Source organism: Lissotriton vulgaris, chromosome 1_1 (assembly GCF_964263255.1).
Source record: "Lissotriton vulgaris chromosome 1_1, aLisVul1.2, whole genome shotgun sequence".
In the NCBI taxonomy this organism is placed as follows: domain Eukaryota; kingdom Metazoa; phylum Chordata; class Amphibia; order Caudata; family Salamandridae; genus Lissotriton; species Lissotriton vulgaris.
This window is the reverse complement of record NC_141685.1, coordinates 1,381,503,269-1,381,530,264: the sequence shown is the minus strand read 5'-3', so window position 1 is coordinate 1,381,530,264 and position 26,996 is coordinate 1,381,503,269. Positions and strand designations below refer to the sequence as shown.

Here is a 26,996-nt window from a genome sequence, read left to right as displayed (position 1 = left end):
GGGGACCTGCTTCAACGACCATGGCTTTTCGCCGGTCTTCGCCTTCTGGGAGTCCTTTTTGCAGGATGCAGCTTTGGTCGTCGAGGTATTTGGCGTCGGTGCTCCTTTCGAGGCTCTAGACTCTGATTTTCGAGAGTCTGCCTCGGGCTTTCGAGGCCCTGTCGAGGGTTTCAGGGTCGTAGACTCTCCTACCTTGTCTGATGTTTTCTTATCGATCTCTGCGACCGTGCAGACATGTGGTCCTTCGGCGATGTTGTCCTCGTCGTCGGTGGAGAGACCCAGTTCGTACATCGACGGTGCCTGGCCCTTGCCCTGCATCGTGTGCTGAGCTATCCTCTGCTTCTCTCGAATTCGGAGTGTCTTCGGTGTGAAGACGGAGCAGGCGTTGCAGTCCTTGCTCCCATGGTCGACCGGCAGACAGGGGTGGCAGACCGGGTGCTGGTCCTTCTGCGCGTACTTGTGATGGCAGTTACGGCAGAATTTAAAGGGTGTATTGTCCATTACTGCGCTCAGGGGCCCCCCTGTGCGCGCATTTCCTGTCGGACGTCGAAGATCTCTAGTTACTTCTCCTCCTTTGTCGTCCTGGCTTTGATGGTCTTCTTTTCCTAGTCTTTTCAAGTCCTTTTCCGTAGAAATTCGGCGTTATCTTCTTCTTTTCTCCTTCAAAATTTCTGGAGCTTCACGCGACGATCCAGACCCAACGGCGGAAAAAATAATCATGGCGCCCAAGGGTGGGAGCTTCCGCCGGAAGCATGCCGACGTCACCGAAGGTACACCAAATGGTGGGACGTCGACGCCCACCTGGGCTACGAAAAAAAATAAAAATAAATAAAAGAGAAAAAAAAAAAGGACTACGATTCCGGACCCAACCACCAGATTGCGGAATATGCACAGCATAGTGAATCCAGAAAGATTCACGCTGCCAAACTAGGACTTTTGCACCTCCTATGCAACTCTGCTTCCCCACATGCTGCCACTAATCACAATGGCCCTGATAATATATAGGCATCGTGCCATTTGATGGATTCAAGTGGAGGGGACCACTACAGCTGAAACCACATTATGGTAGGGTAAACGACTGAAGGAGGAGACCGCCTTACCTGGATTTTGATACTGTGACCTGATAAGCATATCTAAGTTGAGGGATGTGTGGGAGGGTAGCCACATTGAGACATAGGAGTGTTGACAGCAGAATACTCGCTGAACAAGTCCCACTTTTACGAATATTTGAAATGTGACATGCACTTGAAGCTCACATCATCAGTTATCCACAGTAACTGAAAATAACCTGTTAGTGCCTAAAATCCAGATACACACAAGGGGGAGAAAGGGTACCTCTCGACTTTATAGATCTCTCATAATGAATACTCCTAACCTTCCTAAAAACCTCAGTGATAAGTGGGAGCAAGATGTGTGAGCCTTGGAGGAGACAAAATGGATAAAGTCCAGAATGGCCGCCCGTACATCGACTAGATTGTCCCATGTCTGATTAATGCAAATAAAATACTTTCATGGAATCTATTATACTTCCACAAGGCGGTGGGAGATGGAAAGTCATCAAGACCCCAGCAGCCTCTGCTTTTTTTGTGTGGAGTTTGCATATGGGAATGGGAGATTAGTCTTCCTTTTCTACTCGATTCAATATCAAAAGCAAGTTTACTTGATGTCTGCCTGTGTAAAATTTCTCCTACCAGGCAAACTGCATAACATTTTTAAACATAACTTCAGACATCCTGTATTGATGGAAAATATCTTGACAAATTTACAACAATATTCCTTTAAACCTAGAAACTGCCGTAGTTCATCCTTATTTTACTACGAATCCGCTTTTCAACTACCTCCACAAGGTCATGTTAAGGACTGATTTAGCCCATGGAAGTAAAGTGCCCCAGGTGGGTGACAGATCGCATTCAAATTTCACATTTACTCCTACTTAAAGCCAACCGGGCATCTTGTAACGGGGGAGCACTTTATTTTCCACAGTATGATGACAGACCATGCATCAGAATAAAGCCTTGTAAATATAAGACATTGGGAAGGTCTTCATACACTCTGGCAGCTGAAGCCAGTCGTAAAGGTATTCTGAAAAAACAAGCATGCCTCCCTACTGGAATGACGATGGATTATACCACTCTAAAACGGGTTGCAACTCAACCTGGTGGCATGCTTGTCAATGAAGCTAAAACAACTAGAATTACCTAACTAAGCTGAAGTAGCTTATTATATTGGGTAGGGGATGACGGTCTACCCATATTTTTTAGATGAGGTCTCTCAAATAAACACACAATCTGAAACCTAAATCACCAGATGCAAGAGCATTTCGTTGCTGAGCAGGATATTTCCTTACAGCCCCTTGCTGTAAGCAGCTCCAACCTTTAAAGTTGCTTAAGCAGGACGGAAAGCAAGGGCAGAGTAGGGGCTGTGAGGCAAGGTGCTCCTGTCAGGGAATAGCAATGTCCCTACGCAAGGGAACATACAAGTATGTCTTAGGAAAAAAAAAAAAAAGAAGTTGCCGCACAAAAGATGTAGTCCTTCTTCAGTATAGGCAGGAGAAAAACGTCTAACAGCACTAAAGTGAGCTCAATAGGGTTGGCAAAAAATCTGTGTAAAGAGTGAAGTGCCGCCAACATTCATCAAGTGTTTAGAACCAAAGACAATCATCACTTAGCAGCAATAAGACTGTGCCCCCAAAGGAAAGTGGCAAGTCTGGAGGAAAGCAGCAGAGCCCGCTCAAGGGCACTGCCATGGTACCAGAAGAGGAATTGGTATAGGTGGTACGAAAAGGTAAAGACCGGGAACTGGCAGAACAGTAGCACTCATGCCAAACGACTCCTAGGCTAGGCAGGTGGCAATCGTAGATGGTGCAGAGAAGGTCTGGTTGGAAGATTCCAGCAGCAAGATTAATCAAGGCGGGAAATTAACCAAATCAAAAACAGTGAAAAAGGAGCTGCAGGTGCATCAAATAAAGTAGTGCGTTCAATTACTTAACAATTAGGAGCCTCTATTTACACGCAATACTTAAAAGACTGGAACATCAACAAAAAGAGTGGCGATTTAGCAGCTGTCCCCTGAACAGCAACAGACAACCGTGACCAGTGCAGTAACAATGACTCCAAGGTAAGGAAAACCAAAATTAATTTATTTCTTTACACCGGAGGCCACGTTTCGTAATCTCCAACTATCATCTAAACTCTCCAGTATCGAATACCAAATGAGGGAATGTAATCTTTGCTATTTAGGGCACATGAGGAGGTAAGTTTAAAGAGGGCAAGGGAAGTACCAAGCGTGGTGTACCAAGAGAGAAAGAGGAGAAGATTGAGGACTATAACAATGCACCCAAACTCACTTAAATTTCCACTGCATCCATTAGTATTAAATTACTACAAACCTATGTCGAACAGGTAGTAAACACTAAATAATGTAAGGCTACCGGTTGGCAACAGATGTTTGTGTGTGTGTATGAGGGTGGGGAAAGGTTGGAGACCACAGAGTTCTTAATTTTGCATTTGGTAAAATTGATCAAAGATCCATTCTCTGGCAGAGATTCTTTGACTTTTCTAAGGTACCATCATAGAACCTTCAGGATATCAAATAAGTCATTTAAAAATAGCATATGGAAAAACAGAAGTGCTGCAATGTTTGAGGACACAACTTATGAGGAACTTGACTTGGTATACATAGCAAAACTGACAAGCATCACCTTGTTTATTTTGAATTAATTTTTGCTTTAACAAATTCCTCAAGTTCGGAAAGTTCACATGTAAGAAACATGAATGAGCTTTTCCATTTCTGGACGAATATAAGTTGAGCTCTGCTTTTTTTTGGCACTCAGGCAGCACTTTAACCTCATCCATGCTGGTGATGAGCTCAGCTCGTCATGGAGTACAGTTGAGCTGTACTCATGACGAGCTGAGCTCATCACGGCCGTTGGAACGTTCGCACGCGGGGGATAATTACCCCGCTTTGCTGAACGCTCTAAAAACGGGTGCGGCCGTGACGAGCTCAGCTCGTCAGGAGGGCAGCTCTGCTGTGCCTCATGACGAGCTCAGCTCGTCACCAGCATGGGGGCGCTGCGCCCCTGCACAGCGGGGGGAAAACACCCCGGAGCGAAGGGGTTAAGGATCACACCACCGCTTCACTGATGCATCGCTTTTTCTCTTGTACCGTTTTGTTTATGGTCTTATCCTAAACGAAACTTTACTTTTGTGTTGAAATGAATTCTCAGCATATGGGACGGCTGGTTAAAATTAGGTTGTTTATTATTGTAGAATCACAAAAATAAAACCCACGAGTTAAAAGCGTAGCACAGGACTAGCTCAGCTGTGGTCGCACAGCCAGCAACTGTAGTCCGACCACTGCATCATAGCATTCCACCCACAACAATCCATTTAGAACGTTCCTGCCTTAGGACGATAACATCACCCTACAACATTTTGCATCTTAGCTTATGGAATTCAATTTTTTTCGTTTTCTTACTATATTTTCATTCTTTTATATACAATCGCACGTCCGTAGCCCCCGCCCCCCCCCCCCCCCATTCCCTATTTTGGCTTCACAATTCGTGCCTTTGTAGTGTATTTATACAGTGCAGTGAACTACTGCTGGTTGCTCAGTCTGTCGAAATACAATAACAAGGGTGGATACCTGTACAGAATATTTGTTCACAAGTCATTTGTTTACAACGGCCTCTAAGTACTTTAAGAATGAATGACCAGAGTAGGCAGCACTTCATGTATCAATAAGCAGTTTCAAGCTCACTACAGACGGGGTACATGGACTTGCCATTAAACAAACTGAAAAACAGTAATTACTTATTTCTAACTGCCTTAAAAGCGTCCAAAGTTTTAACATTTGGGAGAGTGATGCAGCATTACTGATTATAGGCCTAAACAATACATACTTACATCAAACCCTGTGTTTGGATCCCAACCAACATGTCCAATATGCCTAAAACACACAAGGATGAAATCAGATACATTAGATAATGAGCACCATCAAAGGTGAAAAAACAACAAGTGATAGAGACATTGCAACAAAGAAAACAACCATTTGCAATGTAATAGGTCGAGAGTTTAAGCTATTAGCATTATGAATGACAATGCCTTTGATTTCTCTGTTTTGCTAACTAACACATAAATAAAAGGCCTTGTCATTTACAATGCTAATAGCTCAAACTCTTATAAATGCGAGACATATTCAAAGAAGCGGCCGCTATTGTCCCGAGCTGCTTGGATAGTGAAAACACGCTGAATTTTTCAGGAAAGCATAGGACGCCTGCAGTAGGAGAAACTAAAGAAAATAGTACTTACAAATTAAACTAAAAAAAGCTGTACCATGTAACAACTGAAGTAAAAGGAGGGACTAACATGCCTATTAACAAATCAGAAGCCAGCATTTACGAAGGACAATGACACAAGCCAGTGACAAATATGGTTGGGGCTTCTATTTCATACTCCAATACAGCATGCTGCAGAGCATTCGCTGCCCCAGGTTCAACCTAAAAAAGTTAGATGAGAGAAAACACGGACTCCAGGGCCAACCCATTAATTACCCGATTCAACAATCAAAACAGGATTTGCTCAACTGTCTCCAAAACTTACACTAAGACAATACATTAACTCAGACCACTGGTAACTTATAAAGTTTGGTGGTGGCACGTGACATTTGGGCGAGAGAGAGACTTGCTCAATAAGTTTACTCCCCTTTCACTCTGCAACTTCTGCATTTCTTCTGTAAGATGTAACAGAATAATTCAAAACACAGGTGCATCAAAACCTGCTTCGTAGAAGGGACTTACTGGAAATTACTCGGTGTGCCAATGTCTGCTTTTGTTATCCTTTTTTTCTTCTGTTTCCCTCGTTTCTTCTCTCGGTTGTTATATTGAGTGTTATTGACTTGTGCGGGTGAACTATAGAATCTGTTCATTTCTGGATTTCGAATGTCAACAGTTGCCATTGGCAGACTTGGCCCTGTTGTGGAAGGTAAAAAAAAGGACACAATTTGATTTCAGCTGAGAAATACATATTTCAACATGTATTTCAATTTGAAAGAAAAAGAGCATCAAAAGACAGTTGTGAAAAAGCATTGGTCAACATTCTTTAATTTACAAATTTCAAGTCTTCGCCACAACCCCTCCTGAGGAATGCTGGTGAGACAGAGAGAGAGCGAGACAGAGAGCGAGACAGAGAGCGAGACAGAGCGCGAGACAGAGCGCGAGACAGAGCGCGAGACAGAGCGCGAGACAGAGCGCGAGACAGAGCGCGAGACAGAGCGCGAGACAGAGCGCGAGACAGAGCGCGAGACAGAGAGCGAGACAGAGAGAAAGACAGAGAGAAAGAATGAGAGACAGAGAGACCGAGAGACAGACAGACACAGAGACAGAGAGAGACACAGAGAGAGAGAGGGAGAGAGAGAGAGAGAGAGAGGGAGAGCGAGAGAGAAAGACAGAGAGACAGCGAGAGCGACAGAGCGAGAGAGAGCGAGAGAACAAAACTCCAGCACTGCAGTACCACATGACAGTGGTGCTGTCAGTGAGCATCCTCAATAGCCTGCATTTGATGGATGGCAGGAAGGCTTTCAATGCAAAATCGATGGTCGGCAAGTCCTGGGGGTTGGTGTGGAGCAGGGTTTCCGCCAGAGACCAGATGCCTCTGATCTCCACCGGTCTCAGACAGCCTCCCCAGCCTAGAAGTGTTGCATCAGTCACCACGGTTTACTCTTTTTCCAGTAAAGAGAGGGCTCTAGTGCTGACCCATTATCGGGCCAGCAGCCACCACAGTAGGTAGTTTGCAGTCTCCTCCAACATCTGGACACTGTTGGAGAGATACTCCCAATGTTGTGTCCAGAAGGACTTCAGATAACACAGCAGGGCCCGTATATGCCACTTGGCATGCTCGACCAGCAGGAGGCCATCAGTCCTAGCTGCCTCAGTAATCCTTATAGCGATCCAGGACAGATACAGAAACATCAGGATCATAGCCCACTGCTCGTAGCAGGGGGAGGGGTGGGAAGGCTCAAAATCACACCATGTCCAGAATGACTGATGAAAGGAAGCGTCTTTAAAGGAGTGAGGTGTGACTTTGTCACAGTGATAGTGAACGTCAAAGATGTTAAGAGATTTGCCATGGTCTGAGGAGAGTGAAAACTGCCTTCAGCAGCTATTCTTCAAGGTAGGGGGAAGACTGGAGTTCTGTATATTCGAAAATATGCTGCGGCCACAGTCCTATTGTTGTATATTGATTCTTCTTGTAATATGGCTGACGGTAGTCTTTAGCCCTTCCTTAGTGTTCTTACCTCCTTAGCTTCCCAGAATACCTGTGAGTGTTCTAATCTGTACCAGAGTGTTCTACCAGTGTCAGTTGATGGTCTGGTCAGCTGGCGAGGTTTTTGTGTACTCAGCTGTGTCCTACAATAAATCTACATGTAATCAACTAGAAGTATCCTGTCATCTATCTTCAACGACCTACAACATCCCATCCTCGTCGCCAAAATGTTGTAAATAGGAGAAGATAGATGACAGGATACTTCTAGTTGATTACATGTAGATTTATTGTAGGACACAGCTGAGTACACAAAAACCTCGCCAGCTGACCAGACCATCAACTGACACTGGTAGAACACTCTGGTACAGATTAGAACACTCACAGGTATTCTGGGAAGCTAAGGAGGTAAGAACACTAAGGAAGGGCTAAAGACTTCTGTCAGCCATATTACAAGAAGAATCAATATACAACACCTATCTTTCGCAAACACCAGAGGAGCACTCATGAAGCCAAAGGGGAGAACCATGAACTGAAAGAGAATCTGTCCTGCCATTAACCGCATGTAGCGCCTGTGGGCCTGTAGCACGGGAATGTGGAAATTAAAGTCCTGCAGGTCCAACGGTACCCATCCAGTCCCAAGGGTCAAGGGCGCACAAGGCATAGGCTAGAGTGAATATATTGAATTTGTCCTTACGCAGGAAAATCTAAAATAGGATGAAGGCCTCTGTCCTTCAGCACAAGGATGTAGCGGAAGTAACACCCAGCTCCTACTTCCGAGATCTAAATTCTCTCTATGGCCCCTTTGGCCAAAATGGCCTGCACTTCCTGTGGCGAGAGGAACAGACATCTACTATGAGGGTGGTGGGAGGTGCAGCAGTGTGAAAAGAAAGGGCAGGGAATAACCACACTGGACAACTTGCAAGACCCACTTGTCCAAAGTGATGGCTTGCAACCCTGGGAGAAAATGTTAAATCCTGCCTCCGACAGGATGCACCTGAAAATGCACATTAAATAATTTTGCGGCTGCAGCAGCAGGTGGAGCAGGGGATCAAGCTGCTCACTGCTGCTGTAGTTCACAGAGCCTGTAGGTACCACATCCAAGAAAAGGCTTTGGGTACTGCCGATTTGGTTGTACTGAAAAAATGCAGAACTCCCATCATAGCCACGGAGGTGGCAAAAATGAACAGCTGGAGCAGAAGGGCCCAAGGAGCTTGGTCCTCCTGTCTTTTAGGCGCTCGAGGGCAGAGTCTGCTTTCTTGCCAAAATGGTGAAAGTATTTAAAGGGTATGTCCACTAGAGAAGATTTGACATCTTTGGCAACGCCTGTAGAGCTCATCCAGGTGTGTCTCCTAAGTGTCAAACAGGTGCCAAATGATCCACCAAGTAAGTTGGTAGTAACCAACCCACAGCCAATTGTGAATTTTACAGGATCAAAGCCATCTTGAATGCCTTGAATAAATCTGTGGTGCAAGTCCTCCAATACAGCAGGTAGTACCAAAGCAACAGATTCCTAAAGGTGGTATTGCCACGCTAGTGGAGGAGAACAAGGCTTGCATGAGATTTCGAGGAGCTTTGACTATTTAAACTGATGACAGGAGAGGTACTGGGCTTAACCCTACTCATGGATTCTTGAACCAACACACATTCTGGAGTTGAATGCAGAGTTAGGAAGCTCGGGACACTGGGGCAGGGGAGTAGCATCTCGCTATCTACCTAGTTACCGGCGGTTTGGTGCATGGCTTTACCCATGTCCGACGAAGGGTGTCATGATCGCCTCATTAAAAGGTAGCAGGAGCTCAGTTGTAGTTTGTCCATGTTGAAGGGCTTTGGTAAGAAAATTAGTTTTCGCCTCCTTAGTGGGCAACTGGAGGTCAAGAATCTCAGCTGCCCTTCACATCACCACTTCAAAGAAAACGCTTCCTTGAGTAGCCGGACCAGGTGGAGAGGGAAGATCAGTGGCTGGAGAATTATCCAGTCCACTGGCATCTTGTACTCCTCATACCAGTTATCTTCAGAATATGGTTGAGCCAGTTTGTCCCCTTCATCATAACAGTCGCTACCGGAATTTGAGCCAAAAAGATTGTGGAAGAACCCTTGAAGCAAAATCAAGGTATAAGTGTTCCATGGAATGCTGGAAGACTGCAGTCCAGTGGGATCAGTACCCGACCTCAGCCGACGTGTCATCAGCTCTGAGTCAGAGAGCACTGTTGATTGTGCTCCTTCGTATGGTCTCGCTCAATGGCCTTGTGTGGATTGTGGCACCAAACTGTTATCAGTTGGGGCTCTTAACAGGCTCAGAGGTTCCAGCTGTTGCCAAGGGAGAAACAGTCAACAGAGTTTCACTTGGAAATCCTTGCAGTTCCTTGGGGCCCAGCGGCATGCCAGAGGAATCTGTCAGCATGCTGGAGAGACGCAGCATGGGTTTGCGGAACTCGTGGGTTTACTGCTGTGTCGCCAAGGGACCCAAAGACTTGCGTTGCCCCAGAAAGAGTCAGAATCTGCTATGAAAGAGATTAAGGGCCTGATTTAGATCTTGGCTGACAGGCTACTTAGTCCCAACAGTGACGGATTTGGAGCAAGAATGGTACCCTGGAGGGACGCGTTTCTCCTTTAAAAATCAAATCCCCTTCCATTACTTACTTGCACTTCAGGAGTGACATATTTCTCTTTAGGCCATTCTTCCATCAAATATTTCTTGACCAGCTGCTACCCTCCATCCTCATCAGTTTCTTTTTTTCACACCTCCACCGACAACCCCGTAATCTCTGCACTTACAGAGTCCTTAACTGTTGCAATCATCTCCATTTCATGTTGGTCCATACTTTCATCATTCAGACAAGGTAGTCTGGACAGACAATCTGTTGTAATGTTATATTTGCCTGGTACGTACTCCACACTAAAATTGTATACTTGTAGGTTAGACGCTAGTCTAGCTATACTTGCAGTAGCATTACACCCCCTCCTGGTGATCGAATCCCCGCCAATGCCTTATGGTCTGTTCTCAGAATGAACCTGCATTTCCACACATAGTTACGGAAGTGTTCAACGGCCCACACACATGCCTACAGTTCTTTCTCAATTATTGCATATCTTATCTCCGTTTCATTTAGTGTCCTGGATGCAAAAGCCATACACCACTCATCTTGTCCACTCGTTTGTCCCAACACCCTTCCAACTCCATACACACTGGCATCAACAGTAACAATGCAAACTAAGATAAAATGGTTTATGTGTAGGTGCATTTGCAATCTCTTTATTGATCAGCCGGAAAGCATTATGTTGTCCAAGAGTCCATACAAATTCGGCTTTGTTCCTGGTCAGCTCTCCAAGAGGTTCTATTTTGGATGCAAACATTTGTATGAAATTGCAGTAATAATTGCACAGCCCTGCAAATAACAACAGTTTTTCCTTATTATCAGGAGCAGGTGCGTTAATAATCTCATCTACCAAGGATTTTTTAGGAACCACCCCATTACCTGACAAAGTGTGCTCCAGATACTCAACAGAATAACAGAAGAACCTATACTTCTCTCCTTTGAGTGTCAAACCATGACACTCCAAGCATTTGCTCACTTCCACCACATGCTCCATGTGTTTCTTCTCATTTTATGAAAAAATCTGAATGGTATCTTGACAACTTTTTACCAATTTGTCATCATCCTTAAAAATATTAAACGTTCGCTCTCTGAAACACAGATGCCACAGAGGCAAGGCCAAATGAACTGGAATAAACCTTAAGGGATAGAAAACGCATTGAAGTGTCTTGATTCCTCTGTTAGCTCAATCTGGTAGTATGTTGAACGGATGTCAAATGTGGAAAACACATTGACCTCTTCCCGCATACACACCACCTTGTTGATATTTGGCAGCAGATGGCAATCCAATCCACCACCAGATCAGCATTAAGAGCTCTCAAGTCCACACATAACCTGAGGCTCTTGTCAATCTTGTGGGACAAAACCACAGGAAGCACCCACTCTTATCAGTCTACTTCTTCAATTATTTTCTGCCTGATCAAACCTTCCAACATAACTTTCAATTCCTCTATAACATTCATGGACATACCTTGAAGCTTCTGTTTAACAGGAACTACATTAACCTTCACTTTGATTCTGTGACTAAAACTTACCACATTTCCCAATGTATCAATGAAAACTCTAGGGAACAGTTGGATCACACTATCCGTTTTCTTGCCATCCGACATTATCAAAACTGGATCTTTACTTCTCAGGTTGAGAATAATCCCAGCTTCCATTGGTCTTTCCAACACAAAACATTGACACCTTTAGTAGCCACATATAACTTTATTTGAGCTGCCCTGCCTTTAAACTCAATTCCCACTTCCTCATACCTCATGATATCTATTCTGGAACCATCACAGCTTTCAGCAATATTGTCAGACTTCTTTAGGAAGTCCAAACACACACGGTCTCCCAAACATTGCACCCAATTGTCTTTTGTAACTATAGTTAAATTGCAGTGTAATTATAGTATATAACATCTACAACAGCATGTATATCTAACACACCTCTCGATAAATCTGCAAAAACCTATGTAGGCAATGGCAAAACTGACTTGGGTTCGGAATGCCAATTAAGTGCAGATCCATGCTGGGGGAAGAAGTTAAAATGGGTAAAAATAAAAAATACATTATTCATTTTAGCTCTTGTAGGAATGTTTGCTCTTCGTTATAGCAAAAAACTCTGAGAGGAATAACACTAACTAATCATGATATGAAAGTAGACATTAGCTCGCAGGACTGGATTTGCTCTTTTTGGTTTGCTGTAATCTGTTCAGTAATTTTTAAGAAATCACCACTGAGTCAGGCAGGCATCGAAAAGTTACAATTTAGAGATTTCAATAGATAAAATGGTGTTTTCTTTATTACTTCAACGTTTGATGAATCTGCACCAAACTTGGCAAATGCTTAGCATATGAAGATTACTCTTTGCATTTTTTACTTTCTGCAAATTCATTAGGTGAGGGCATGGATGTTGGTTCACTAAAATGTCAGTCGTAGTGGAAGTGATATCCCACACCCTTTGACCATAATGACATCACAGCAAGTTACAGCATATGAATTTGGAGCCTGCATCTTCCAAGGAAGTAATGACACATTACCTTAACAGTGATTAAATCACGAAAATGGACATCAGTGAAGTTCCAAAATAATTGCATGGTTAATATAACACCACAACACAAATGTCTATGTCAGACACCACCTATTTTAGGGTGCTGACCTAATTTTTTTAAGTGCTGGGGCGTATTGCGTGCCGTGAACTGTAGCCAGTGAGTTAAGGTGTGGGTTGTTACACAAGAAAATATAAAAAATTACATAATATAGAGCAATTTAATGTACAATTATCACATATAGTTGCTAAAAATCATATTTAAAAAATCACATTGGCTCTGAAACTGCACTCATTAAATGTTAAACTTGTTTCATTGTATTCCTAGCCTATGAAACCTGAATGTATGCAGGAGTTGACATACTTTGTTTTTCCAAAATGTGCTTTGGGTACCCCTCATACTTCAAAAATGACCTATATTGTGTAAGAGACAGTTTTTTGTCATAGGTGGTCCGCCATGGGTTTCTCCTTTATGTCAAAAATGAAACACAATATGGCAGTGCCATGATTTTGCCCTTAATGCCATCAATATAACGAGTGACCTTTACATCAAAAATGATCTCTAATGTCTGAGGGCCAGTATTTTGTCATGGTTGCTCATCATTCTTTGACATCTCTTGGTTTTTTCCATGGGTGCACCAGATCTCAAGAATTACTTCTAGTGTGGTAGTGCCAGTATTTTATCTTGAGTACTCATTATACCATAAATTGCCCCAAGTATTTTGCTACAGGTGTCGGTCATGCTCAGAATTGCCTCCAGTATGCCAGTGCCAGCATTTTCTCATGGGTGTGTCTTATATGCCAAGTATTACCTACAATATGTCAGTGCCAGTATTGTGTAACAGGTACCAATTACACTAAGAAATGACTTTCTTATCCTAGAGGCAGCATGGGTGCCTCTAGAAGATAAGAATTATCTTCAGAATGCCAGGTCCAATGGCAGACTTGCAGGCATAATACCACATTTAACTCACGCTCATTTGTATTCACTCATTCATTCTCACTCATGCACATTCTTACTCTCACCCCAACTCATTCATTCAATTTCACATTCAATCATTCATACTTACTCATTCACAATCTTACTTAACTCACTCATTTCCACTCAAGTACAATCAATGTCACTCACACTCTCTAACACTCCCTCACACTAATTTTCAGTCATTTGCACTCTCACACATGTTGACAGTCTAATACATTACCTGTCACTGACTCCTATGTAATTTCACTCACATGTGCTTTCGCAAAGATGCAAGATTGTACATATACATGCTCTGACTCACAATCACATGCACAACATAAAATTTAAGGCACTTTTCTAACTTAACATAGGGCCAGCAAAGGTCCCGTTCCTAGTCAACTGTGCTCCAGTTATTAAGTACAAGAATAGGGACTAACCGTGTTAGTACAACCATAATGGACCGAAAACAAGGAAAAAGGTGGCACACAGTGGTTTCATGGAGCAAAAAACCCCTACATGCTGTTCAATTGGGGGTTAGTGCAGACAGTTAAGCAAGAGAGTGAAAAAAAGTGTTAATGTGATAATTGTGGCACTCAGATGATTTCACATGAAATTTGGCAACTATTTAGCAGGTTAGTGTTCTGTTGGTAGGTCAGCTTTTGTGCAGATCTATAATGTAGGTTATAAAGAACAACGGTCCTTAGCTTATTTAAGAATCAAAACAATACAGTATAGGAACACAATGGACAACTATACGAGTTACGATTTCCAAACCCAGCCGGGAAAGGAGTTTATTTTCTGGAGACAATGTCCAATCTTTCAATATACACGAAATAGCTTGACACAAGCCTGTGCCGTACAAAAAAGAGAGAAAGGAGGGATAGAATTAGGGTGAAAGGGGTGTCTTTCAGGCAAAGGAAGAGAGCAAGGACAGGGTACTGTAAACAAATCAAAAATTATTAATAACAGTATCGCCTGGAGTGGAGTGTACACAATCTCATTTACCAATATTATAAGTGTAAACCCACTCATAGGTGTCGACGTTTCGATCCCTATTGCTCAACTAGATACATGGGATCATCATGAGGATTGCCAACAGTGTGGCGTTACAAACGCAAGTCTGAGTAAAGACGCGTCTCTCCTGGGGCTGCTCGGTCAATGCACGGCCATCGTTGCCTGCATTGATAAAGCTACTCCCCGATCTCATTCAGAGTGGAGTCAGAGCTGCCATTATATGCAGTTGGAAACGGACCTCGAATTTCATCCATTTATCCTTAAATTAAGCAATTTTCTTCTGGACCCCCATAAAGACCTCCTTGACGTGTATCTACGTGCACCATCGCTGCATTCTGAAGAGAAGGACCACCCCCCTTTTGAGGTCTTTCACCTCGATTTACTGAGGCCTTATTTTACTCAGGCATGTTTTGTTTATATTAAAGTCCTGATGATGATCCCATGTATCTAGTTGAGCAATAGGGATCGAAACGTCGACACCTATGAGTGGGTTTACACTTATAATATTGGTAAATGAGATTGTGTACACTCCACTCCAGGCGATACTGTTATTAATAATTTTTGATTTGTTTACAGTACCCTGTCCTTGCTTTCTTCCTTTGCCTGAAAGACACCCCTTTCACCCTAATTCTATCCCTCCTTTCTCTCTTTTTTGTACGGCACAGGCTTGTGTCAAGCTATTTCGTGTATATTGAAAGATTGGACATTGTCTCCAGAAAATAAACTCCTTTCCCGGCTGGGTTTGGAAATCGTAACTCGTATAGTTGTCCATTGTGTTCCTATACTGTATTGTTTTGATTCTTAAATAAGCTAAGGACCGTTGTTCTTTATAACGTAGTTATACCCATGGTACTTAGCTATCCGTTGGGTCCCCCTTGTATTATAAAAAGCGATCTATAATGTAGGGCCAAAGGATAGGTGAACAGGCAAAAATGTATTCATGTGATAATAATTTTGGTGCAGTTGACTGAAACTGCATGAAATATACACGGCTGGAAGAAAGCCTAAAAACACAGTGCAGGAAGCGTAGCCTTCTTGCACACCCAACAGTGTGCTGAGGATGTAGAGGGTGGGGAGTGACAAAGTTAAAGGCGGACAGATCAAAAGAAATCGGACTGGCTAATAACTTTGACACAGTATAATGGATCTGTATAAAACTTCAGACACTTAGCAAATTTACCTTACTATTGATATTTTGAGTTTCATGCAAATCTCGCAAGGGATTACTGTTTAAGGGGGTGCCACAAAAGTGCTCATTTGTGAATATATTGGAAGCCCTTTAATGCACCTGAAAGAAACGCTGTACATGGTTAGCTCGTTTAGCACAGTGGAAGGATCTCAGGTTTTTAAAGAGATCTGACAAGAGTGCAAGTTAAAGAGGGGTAAAGGTCTTTATGAACCTCAGCGTCCCGCCCGGGTGTGGGAACCCGGTCCACTGTATCACAAACCCTGTGGCAAATTTAGTTTTTAAATTAATTTATTTTTTAAAGGTATGGGGTTCTCTTAGGGATTTAAACCCCTACACCCGCCCAAATCCAGCCACATGAGCCACTCAGTCAGGGGAATGCTCTCCCACTCCCTTTTTCGCTCTTCCAACCTGTTTAAAAAAAAAAACCCAAGGTCTTATAATGATAGTGGCAACTGAAAATTTGCAATCAATGCCTTTTGGCATGTAGGCCCAACGTTGTGACTGCTGACCCGAAATAGACAACAGGAGGAACGAATATGCTACTTACCAGAATGCATCTGTTCTTGGCATGTAGGGCTGCTGACATTCATATCTGTGCATAGATCGCCGCCTAGTGTTGGGTCCGGATGATCGCCCATTGTTGTCCTGGAAGAGTCTTCGAAGTATCACAAGATAGGTGGCTCCTCCCCTGGACTACAGTGCGCATGGGCATCGACTCCATCCTCAGATTGTTTTTAGCCATTGTGGCCAAGATGGAGTGAAACTACGTGAATGATGACCATGCCAGAAGTATGTGTGACTGCTGCACCCGCTACAGTCGCCGGGGAGGAGGGCGGGCGATATGAATGTCAGCAGCCCTACATGCCAAGAACAGATGCATACTGGTAAGTAGCATATTCGGTTCGAGGCATGTGGGCTGCTGAATTCATATCTGTGCATAGAATACACAGCAGTCCTCCATTAACGGCAGCCGCCCGTGCCAGCTGCAGCAGTTTGGAAAAGTGTTTTTATAACAGCCCGCCCTACAATTGCCTGCTGTTTGGAGTGCACATCAACACAGTAATGTTTTGTAAATGTGTGTGTGGTAGACCATGTGGCTGCTCTACATATGTCTTCCAAAGGAATATTTCCAAGGAAAGCCATGGAGGCCCCCAACTTTCGGGTGGAGTGGGCCCGCGGTGGAATGGTGAGAGTACGCTTGGCTTTCTGATAGCAGATCTGAATACATTTAACGATCCACCTGGCTATACCAGCCTTGGAAATGGGGTTACCTTTGTGTTGTGGCGCAAAGGCAACAAATAGTTGTTTAGTCTTCCGAAAATCTTTGGTCCTATCAATGTAGTACATTAGGGCCCGTTTGACGTCAAGTGTGTGGAGCATTCTCTCCGCAAGTGACTCTGGATTTTGGAAAAACACAGGTAGTTCTATAGTCTGGTTGATATGGAACTGAGAAACTACCTTAGGAAGGAATTTAGGGTTAGTGCGAAGCACTACCCTGTTGGAATGAATCTGAATAAATGGCTCTTGGATAGTTAGTGCCTGGAGTTCACTAACTTGTCGTAGCGACGTAATCGCTATAAGGAAAGACACTTTCCATGTCAAGAACTGAATCTTGCAGGAATGCAGTGGTTCAAAAGGGGGACCCATCAGCCTGGTGAGGACCACATTGAGGTTCCACTCGGGAGCTGGTGGCGTCCGCAGAGGAATGACTCGTTTGAGTCCTCCAGAAAGGTTTTAATGGCAGGCACCCTGAAAAGTGAGAGCTGCTGTCTGTTTTGGAGATAAGCAGCTATTGCGGACAAATGTATACGAATGGAAGCATAGGCCAGATTACATTTGTACAGATGTAAGAGATAACAAATGATGTTTTGAATAGATGCATCCAGCGGGTTAATGTTGTGGTCTGCACAATAAATGACAAACCGCTTCCACTTCGCCGCATAACATGCTCTGGTGGTGGGCTTCCTTGCCTTCCGGATGATGTCCATACAGTCTGGAGGTAAGTTGAGGTAGACAAACTCCAAGACCTCAGGAGCCAGATCGCCAGGTTGAGCTGTTGCGGATCTGGATGCTGAATGTCGCCATGGCTCTGCGTCAAAAGCTGGGTGTGAGGCGCAGCCTTTGATGCGGTATCACGGACAGTTCCAGAAACGTGGTGTACCATGGTTGGCGAGCCCACGTCGGAGCAACCAGGATGAGAGTCATCGAGTGCTGCTTCAGCTTGCGTGCCACCAGCGGTATTAGAGGTGCTGGGGGAAAAGCGTACGCAAATTTGCCTGACCAGTTCATCCATATCTCATTGCCTTGCGACTGTGGGTGTGGAACCCTGGCGGCAAAGCTTTGGCATTTTGTGTTCTCCTTTGTGGCGAACAGGTCTATCTCTTGATGACCCCACCTTTGGAAGTACGGGTGGAGTACTGATGGATGTATCTCCCACTCGTGCATTTGGTGGCTGTACCTGCTGAGCAGGTCCGCCATCTGATTGTCCTTGCCTGGGAGGTGTTCTGCCATGAGGAAGATGTTTCTCTGAATGGCCCACTTCCACATGCTCTGAGCCAGATGAGACAACTGTGGAGAGTGCGTTCCTCCCCGTTTCTGAATGTAGTACATGGCCGTCATGTTGTCCGTCCGGATCAACACGACATTGTTGCACAGATGTACTTTGAAGGCTTTCATTGCCATGAAGATCGCCATCAGTTCTAGAACATTGATGTGCATCTTCCTTTACTGTGGTGTCCATAGTCCCTGCACAGTGTAGTGGAGTACATGAGCTCCCCATCCCTGGAGAGAAGCGTCCGTCGTCAGAATGATCTGTGGCCTGTGGCACAGGCTCTTGGAACGGTCGTCCCTTACAACGGTTTTGTGGATTCCACCAATGCAGAGAGTTGTATGCCCGACCGCTCACCAACACTAGGTCTTTCAACTGTCCGTGAGCCTGAGTCCACTGACGTGCTAAGCACTCCTGAAGCGGACGCATATGTAGTCTCGCGTGCAGGACTATGGAGATGCAGGAGGCCATCATGCCTATCAACTGCATGAACTCTCGCGCTGGAAGCGAGTGTTGAGGTCTGAATTTTTGTATCAGCGATTGAATGCTGCTGACCCTCACTGAATTCGGCTGTGCTGTGGCTGCCAGAGTGTTTATTGTCGCACCCAGATACTGCCGTATGTGGGCGGGTTGCAGGTGGGACTTTGGGTAATTCAGTGAGAATCCCAGATCGTGAAGAAGGTGAATGGTGTGGGACATGTGGGCGGCACACTGCTGGGCCGACTTTGCCTGGATGAGCCAGTCGTCCAGATAAGGGTAGACGTGAAAGTTTTGTCTTCTTAGGTGTGCCGCCACCGTCGCCAGGCACTTTGTAAACACCCTGGGTGTCGTGGTGACCCCGAAAGGCAGAACCTTGAACTGGTAATGTTGGTTGTGGATGGTGAACCGGAGGTATTTTTTGTGTGACGGGTGTAGCGGAATATGAAAATACGCATCCTTCAGATCTAAAGTTGCGAGAAAATCCCCCTGACTGAGCAACGGTAGGATTTGCTGCAGGGTCAGTATGTGAAAGTGCTCCGACAGGATGTACTGATTGAGGGGTCTGAGGTCCATTATGGGTCTGAGGGACCCGTCCTTTTTTGGTATTAAGAACTACAGTGAGTAAACTCCTGTGCCTCTTTCTTTCACAGGCACGAGCTCGATTGCCCCTTTTTGCAGCATGACCAGGACCTCCTGCTGCAATAAGTGCAAATGCTCGGCGGACATAGGACGGTGTCTTGGGGGTATGTTGGGTGGAGTGGATGTTAACTCCAGACAATAACTGTAATGTATAAGCTGTGTGACCCAGCTGTCTGTGGTGATGGACTTCCAGACTGGCAGGAACTGCTGAAGTCTCCCCCCGACAGGTGTTGCGTGGTCGGGGGGCAGTGACAAGGCGTCACTGTTTGTTAGTGGCGGAGGATCTGGAGTTGTTGTTTTCACAACCTCTGCCTTTGGCGCTTTTTCCATGATATCCACCTCGACTCTGTTTGGTGTATGTGGTCTGCGTTCCGCCTTCATAGTACTGTGTGGTGTGGGAGAGCTGCCCTCTGGAAACACCTCTAGTGCTCGAGCGACGAAAAGAACCACCCCTGAACTGCTGAGACTGCAGAGCCCCCATGGACTTAGCAGTTTCAGTGTCCTTTTTGATTTTCTCCAAGGTGGTGTCCACCTCTGGGCCAAATAGATGATCAGGGTTTACTGTCTGATTGAGAATGGTGGTCTGTATCTCCGGCTTGAATCCTGAGATTCTGAGCCGGGCATGTCGTCTCAGCATGACACTAGCGTTAATAGCTCTGGCCGCGGTGTCTGCCACGTCCAGTGCACATTCAATAGAAGCATTTGATATAAGCTTCCCCTCTTGGATGAGCATCTCAGCTGCCTCTGTGTATTCCTCTGGCAGGTGCTGTAACAGGGTCTCTAGTGTGTCGCAATGTGCCCTGTCATACCTGGCTAGAAGTGCTTGTGTATTTGAAATGCGCCAGATATTGGCCGCTTGAGCTGCCACCCTTTTCCTGGATGCCTCAAACACCTTAGATTCCTTATCTGGGGGAGGAGCATCACCCGTTGTTTGTGAATTAGCCCTCTTCCGGGCATTAGAAACAACAAGAGAGTCCAACGGCAACTGTCCCTTGATGTAAGTAGGGTCACCAGGCGCCGGTTTATACTTCTTTTCAATTTTAGGGTTTATCACCCTGGCTCTCGTAGGCTCCTTAAAGATCTCCCCAGCATGCTTTAAGACACTCTTCAACATAGGCGGAGTCTTAACAGTCCTCTCTGAGACAGAAAAGGTGTCAAAAAGAAAGTCCACTTCAATGGGGTCAGCATGGAGCTGGACGTCATGATTCTTCGCTGCCCTTTCAATGAGGGCATTAAACGCAGCTGAATCCTCTGTAGGCGACGTTTTCACAGCATACATCTGAGTGTCTGGGGTAGAGTGAGGATCACCTGGGTCAGCAGCAGCTGCCCAGGGTTCATTGGTATCATCTGGCTCAGTGTAGACAGGATAGCTGTATTCATCCTCATCACCTTCCCCAGTGTCCACATCTGAATAGGTGGGTGAGACATCATGGCCATGTGGAGAAACCGGTTCCACAAGAACAGGGGTCGAAGTGGAATCCTTTTTCTTCTTTAGTGGAATTTTATAGGACTCCATTGGCTGTTCCGGGGCAATTTTCCGCTTACGAAGGGAAAGTCTGCCCGTTTCGGCATCGATAAATTGTTCTTGTTGTTCTTCCAACGAAGATTGCCGATGCTTTAAGGCCGGGACCGCAGTCGTCGACTTCGGCACCGAGGACACCTTCTCGGGCACGTTGGTGGCCATTCTAGGACCGAAAGCCTTCGGCGCCACTTTCGGCGGCAACGTGAAATGAATGGGCGTCTACGCCTTCTGAGGTATATCGACAGGCTTCGAAGGTGGAGGATCTTTCGGCCCGACACTCGAGGCCTTCTCCTTGATGCGCTTTAGCGAGTCCGCCACTGCTTGGAGAAAGCGGCGGACGGCTGCGTCGACTCGACGGAATCCTTCGAGGCACCACCGGACGTGGACTCGTGGGTCGGTCCGCTCTTGGCCTTGTCTTGTCGACGCGGAGTCTCGAGAACCTTCGGATCACTGAGCCCTTTGTCGGTGTCGACCGTCTTCGGCGCCGATTTGTTCTTCTCGACCGCCTTGACCTTTGTCTTCGGAGTGCCAGACTTCGTCTCGACGCCCTTGAGCGGTTTCTTCGGGTCGATAACGCCCTTTTGCTTCGTCGGCGCCGACAGGTCCGAGGGCTTTGAGCCGACTAAAGCAATACGCACTTTTGGTTTCAATGGGGGCACCAGTGCTTTCACTTGCGTCGAGACCGGTGTCTTCACTTTCGGTTTAGATTTCGCAGGGTGCGGCTCCTTAGTAATGTCCGTAGCCGAGCCCGAAGGCGGGCCCGTAGAACCCACTGGAAGATCTTGGGTAAGGCCTAGTGGCGATCCCTCGACCTGAGCCTTTTGTAGCGTTTCAGCCCCAATGTCAGTTTGAGTTAGCTCCTCGCTCGAGCTATCTTCCATGGCCCCAAAGGCCCCGTCGTCATCTCCTACCTCGTCGACGACTTCTTCCGTGTCGAGCATTTCAACATCCGCGTCGTAGTTGTAGTCGACCTCCGACGCGGGATTCGACAAGTTCCTACGAACTTCCCGGTCAGCTCCTTCATCATCCCCGGCATCGAATATGTTCACAGGCGCCGGTGCAGTCTGCTGGGCCTCCTGGCGCGCAGCGCGACGATGCAGAAGAGTCTTCTTAGATCGAAAACGGGAACAAGCCATGCAGCTGGCTTCGTCATGATCCGGCGAGAGACACTTGTTGCACACCGGGTGGACGTCGATGTGGGGATACTTTGAGTTGCACACAGGACATCTCTTGAACGGACTCCGTTCCATGATGGTCCATCAATAAGGTCTCTGGTGTCGACTGGGCCTTCAGCGTCGAAAGCACGCGGCTCTCTGGAATCCGGCTCGGAACTGAGCTGGAAGAATCGGGCACCGAACGCAAGACTATACCGACGAAAAGCTAAAGGCCTTTTGGCCTTAAGAAAGTTTTATATCGATTCCGACTAGAGTGAACCAATATACATCCGAACCCAATGGCGGAAAAAAACAATCTGAGGATGGAGTCGATGCCCATGCGCACTGTAGTCCAGGGGAGGAGCCACCTATCTCGTGATACTTCGAAGACTCTTCCAGTACAACAATGTGCGATCATCTGGACCCAACACTAGGCGGCGATCTATGCACAGATATGAATTCAGCTGCCCACATGCCTTGAACCAATTTCTCTAAATGGGGAGAGTGGAGATGTACTTTTTAAATGTTGGCTCTCCAACAGTCGGCAAACCCGGATATATGGACTGTCTGCCAATATACAGCTCAGATACCTAAATGTATACCCTTTCAAGCCAACCAGGTACATTTCTGAACTGACAATTTTTCAAAAACTAGTGAATGATTAACAGCAAACAGAGCGAAGGCATTAGCCGAGTGAAGTTCTGGTTACACACCAAGTTTGGTCTAGTATTTATTTCTGCAGCAGAGGGCAAATATTGCTAAGACAGCAAAAATTTGAAATGTTGCTATTTTGACATATGTGCTAAAAAAGATAAACAGAAAATACAAAGTACCTTTTGCCTTTATGAACATTAATGAAAATCCCATCACATAGAGAAGCCGATTTTTGGGAATGGGACACTGGGAAAGTAGAGTAATGATGATGAGAATGAGGCTGACCTTCCAAATCATGAATTGTATTTGCAAAAGGGCATCTGTGGTTGTAAAGAGCTATGCGTTCCCACAGTTTGAAAATAACAGAGACAGGTTTACTCCCACAAGCTTTTACCTTGTTTTTGCTTCTGACTAATGTATCATACAGTAGAGAGATTTCAGACGAAACTTACCATTCACTGGTGCTTTCCTGCGTTCTGTTAAAAGAAATACGAGATGATTATAATTATTAATTATAAAAACGTAATAACATAACTAACACTTTAATAAATCTAAAAATAATGCACTTCGCTTTAAATTGAAGCTTTGTGAAAAGTGTACAAAGCAAATACCAAACATTTAGATTATGGGAAAGGGAACATCGTATGCAACATTAATTAACTTTGAATATAAAAATAGGCTTTTCTTTTACTTATTTGGTGGAGGCATCCCCATATGCCCTTCATCCTGAGAGTCGCCAGATTGTGACAATAACAATGAAAAGGTAACTTCTCTTGACTGATGACACTGCTCTCAGCTACAGATAGGCAAGAATACCAAACAATTTTTCTAGAAGGCTGCTGTGTAACAATGACCCATGAATTCCGTTTTGTAACCCCATGCATTCGTCACCAGTTAGGACTTCATAATTTCTCAACATTCTCTGACGGCGCTAAGGAGCGCGGTCTGTTGCATTTCATTTTTCAGGTCTGGCATGGGCCAAATCCTTTGATTTTACTAAAATTATTTGTATAATATTTTTAAATAAAGGAGATTTCAACCACCCTTCTTAATCCAATAGTCTATCCTTGTGCTATTCACATTGTGCTTCTGCCCGCTACAGCATGAGACAATGGGGTCTGCCTACTTCAGCCACTGTGTATCTTTGAGTGACTGCCTCTAGCCCTACTCAAGGGGCACATCTGCACACAAGGTAGTTGCCTTCAGTGTTTGTTGTTTTTACTTCATTTTTGCTTTAATAGTGCTATTGTTTGAAGAGCCTCATGTAATAGCAGGATGCTTTCTACCAGACGAGAGTACAGGACACATTCCAGCTTTATCAGTTCGCTTCTCCTACGGTTGTGAATTCCTTTTGAAGTGGCCTTTGTTAATCCAACTCCTGCTTTTTCCACACCATAGCAGCAGCTCACTGAACTCTGAATATAAGATCTAGAGGGTGCTTTACTTTTGCAACCCTGTCTATCAATCCTCGAGTCCTTTCTTTCCTTTTTGTTCTTGGCTTCTTTTATATATTTATTTATGTATTTATTTACTTATTTATGCCTTTTCTTTCTTGGTTCTATCTTCTGCTTTCTTGCTTCTTTCAATCTTTTTTCTTCCTTGCTTCTATCTTTCCATTTAATTGCCCGTTTCTTTCTTGCTTTCATTTTTTAGGTTGAGCTTTCGACCTCTTGTATATACTTTAGTATATACCTCTGTGTAGGTTTCACCTACGCCCAATGCTTTTATTTGTTGGTTTCAGTGTCCTTTTACAATCCATGGTTGCTAGAGGTCAGCCCAGCCTCTTTGTCCCTCCTTTTCTCTTTCCTTCCTCCCACAGAGTAGGGACTAAGTACTGTTTTATTACACTATGCTTGTTTATCGGTTCTGTGGGGGATTCTTTTTTTAAATTTCTTCCCTGATCTGTTACTGTTTGCAAGCATGTGGCTGACTTCCCCTTAGTCGGAGGATTCCCAAAGCAATGGAGCTGGTAAAAAACTGGTTTGAGCACTCGTCCTTTGACTGAGAAGTTGCTGTGGCAACTCTCCACTTTCAGGTGACTGTTTCTGGCCAGGACAGTGGCTGGTTTTTAATCATCTCAAAAAACAGTTGATGGACAGAATGCAGAACAATGTCTTACATTCACCCCAGTACAAAGATCTGGGCCTAAATCCATCGTTTTTTTGCACTCCACACCACCCTAGGTCAGACAATGGCTATATGCAAATAAGCCTTGACCCTGTGCCTCATGGGAACAGTCCAGCCCGAACTACCAAGCCATGTCTTTCCTAGACCGGAATCAAGCATCCAAGGCCCGGTTTCTGGCTATCAGCCTTCTTCAGCCTGGATAGCTTGACTCCAGTGATGTGGAGAGCCTGGGACTCACGTCTGAGCAACTGTGTTTTTTGCAATTGTCACCCCGAGTGGGCTGGGTATGCTCAGACGCGAGTCCCAGGCTCTCCACATCACTGGAGTCAAGCTATCCAGGCTGAAGAAGGCTGATAGCCAGAAACCGGGCCTTGGATGCTTGATTCCGGTCTAGGAAAGACATGGCTTGGAAGTTCGGGCTGGACTGTTCCCATGAGGCACAGGGTCAAGGCTGACAGTCTCGCAGCCAGCAATAGATGTGTAGATGTTGGAAATATATAGTGGTACTAAGTTTACATGCAGCCTGGGTGGAAATATCCAACTTACTGTGCTTCTGTGTACCCGAGATGAACAGGAGGGAACCTCTTTTCACATTTGTGTACCCTTTCCACTGCTTCTTTTTTCAAACACTAGTAAGACGTATTTTTTGAGACATTTAATATCTATCAAGTTTACTTCCTCTGTTGCTGTGTTGGAGGTTTTCTTGAAAATTCTATAGTACGCCTCTTGGTCATTTTGTGTTGTGTACTTCTGTCTTAAGAAACTGGAAAGTTGTTCTTCCCATTTTGTGCAAAAGGTGGAAAGGTGTGAAGTCTCAGTAAAACATTATTTTAACTAGCATCATCTGACCTGAAGCCATTCTAGATTTTAGTTAAGTATGTTGTATCCTTACCTCTTGGCCTCGAAAGTGGAGTAGGTGGTTGCCCCAAGTCGTTGGAGATGGTTTGTGAAATTGGTAGGTGATTTTGCTACTGCCAGGTCCCAATGGTCTCTGACCTGAAAACTGTAGTATTATTTGCTTTGAGTTAGCAAACCTATTGTTTTGGAAGTACTACTATCTATCACCATGCTCTGGAAAGCCTCATCCATGTTTTCACTGCAAAACAATTTCTTTACTTTTTGTAGCAGGTTTAACACTCTAATAGTGCTTTCACGATGGAAAATCAGATACAAGCCATGAGTGTCCCTCGCTTGCTATAAGGCAGAGCTAGCACTCTTAATGTCAACAGTTTTGTTAACAGGGTGGCTTGAAGTCACAACTCAATACTTTGATTGCTTTCAAGTCTGTCATTTGGTTTTTTCGTTTGGAACCACATTTCCCAGTCACGTCTAGACTGGAGAGTCCAAGAATTAGCTACATTTACTGTTGCAGAGTCTGCCAATCTTGCTTTTTTGTGAAAATATTATGCCACCCGGAAATACAGAATTGTAGCAGAAAGCTGCAGGGCTAATGTAGCACTTGCAAGGTGCAATTATCACTCAGATAGTCAAAAACCTGTTTTGTAGGCTAGCAGAACTGCCCAGACAATAGTGTATCTTAAACGTCTGTCAAACTCTGGAAGAAAACAAGCATTTGCAATGCAATAGGTCTCGCATTTGCTAGGCTTTGAGCTACTGGCATTGCAAATGACAAACCTTTTATCTATGTGTTCGTTTTGAAAATAGAGAAATAAAAGGCATTGTCATTTACAATGCCAGTAGCTTAAAATTTCGTAAATGCGAGAACCTATTGCATTGCAAATGCTTGTCTAGTGACTGGGGGCTGATTTTGCAGCACTGCCGCAAACCAGTCCCCAGTTACAAAACCAGCCTCCCACCCCTCCAGCCTCTCGTCCCATGCCCGGTATCGCCAGTCTGACCTTGCTGCCGGACCTATTTTTTTTCACAGACAGACCTTAGATGGGGTCTGAAAGAGGCTCTGGTTTTGGGGTCACAGAACTTGTGCTGCTTATATGCACATTTTTTTTAAAGTCAACAGTATGGGGCAGATTTACAAGCCCCTTGGGCCTCTTTTATGCAGACGTTGCGCCACTTTTGTGACGCAGCGGCGGCGCAAAAGATGCGATATGGTGCAGGGTATTTACAACGTGACGCATCTGGGAGATTGCTACTCAGCTCCAACAATACACGCCTTTACGGCACAGATGAGTCAAGCATCTGTGCTGTTTTTGCCACATGGTGCGCCGCATTGTAAATGCGGCGCATCCTTGGTGGCAGAGCCGTGGCGCACAATAACTGGCGCATCCCTGCTGATATGCAGGGATGCGCCAGTTATTGTAAATCTGCTCCTATGTTTATAAAAGACCACATCCCTGAA

The 26,996-nt window shown here is 44.9% G+C and overlaps 1 protein-coding gene across 2 annotated transcripts in view; it reads right to left on the bottom strand.

Annotated features, from left to right (window-relative positions):
• WASL (WASP like actin nucleation promoting factor) overlaps window positions 1–26,996 on the bottom strand; it is a 274,169-nt gene that overhangs the window by 45,286 nt on the left and 201,887 nt on the right. For both annotated transcript variants that reach the window (XM_086966799.1, XM_086966791.1), the window contains exons 5-7: window positions 23,005–23,028; window positions 5,798–5,969; window positions 4,905–4,947 (exon numbers count right to left, since the gene is read on the bottom strand). In XM_086966799.1, the coding sequence (XP_086822925.1) occupies window positions 4,905–4,947; window positions 5,798–5,969; window positions 23,005–23,028 (239 nt within the window). The remainder of the gene's footprint in view (window positions 1–4,904; window positions 4,948–5,797; window positions 5,970–23,004; window positions 23,029–26,996) is intronic.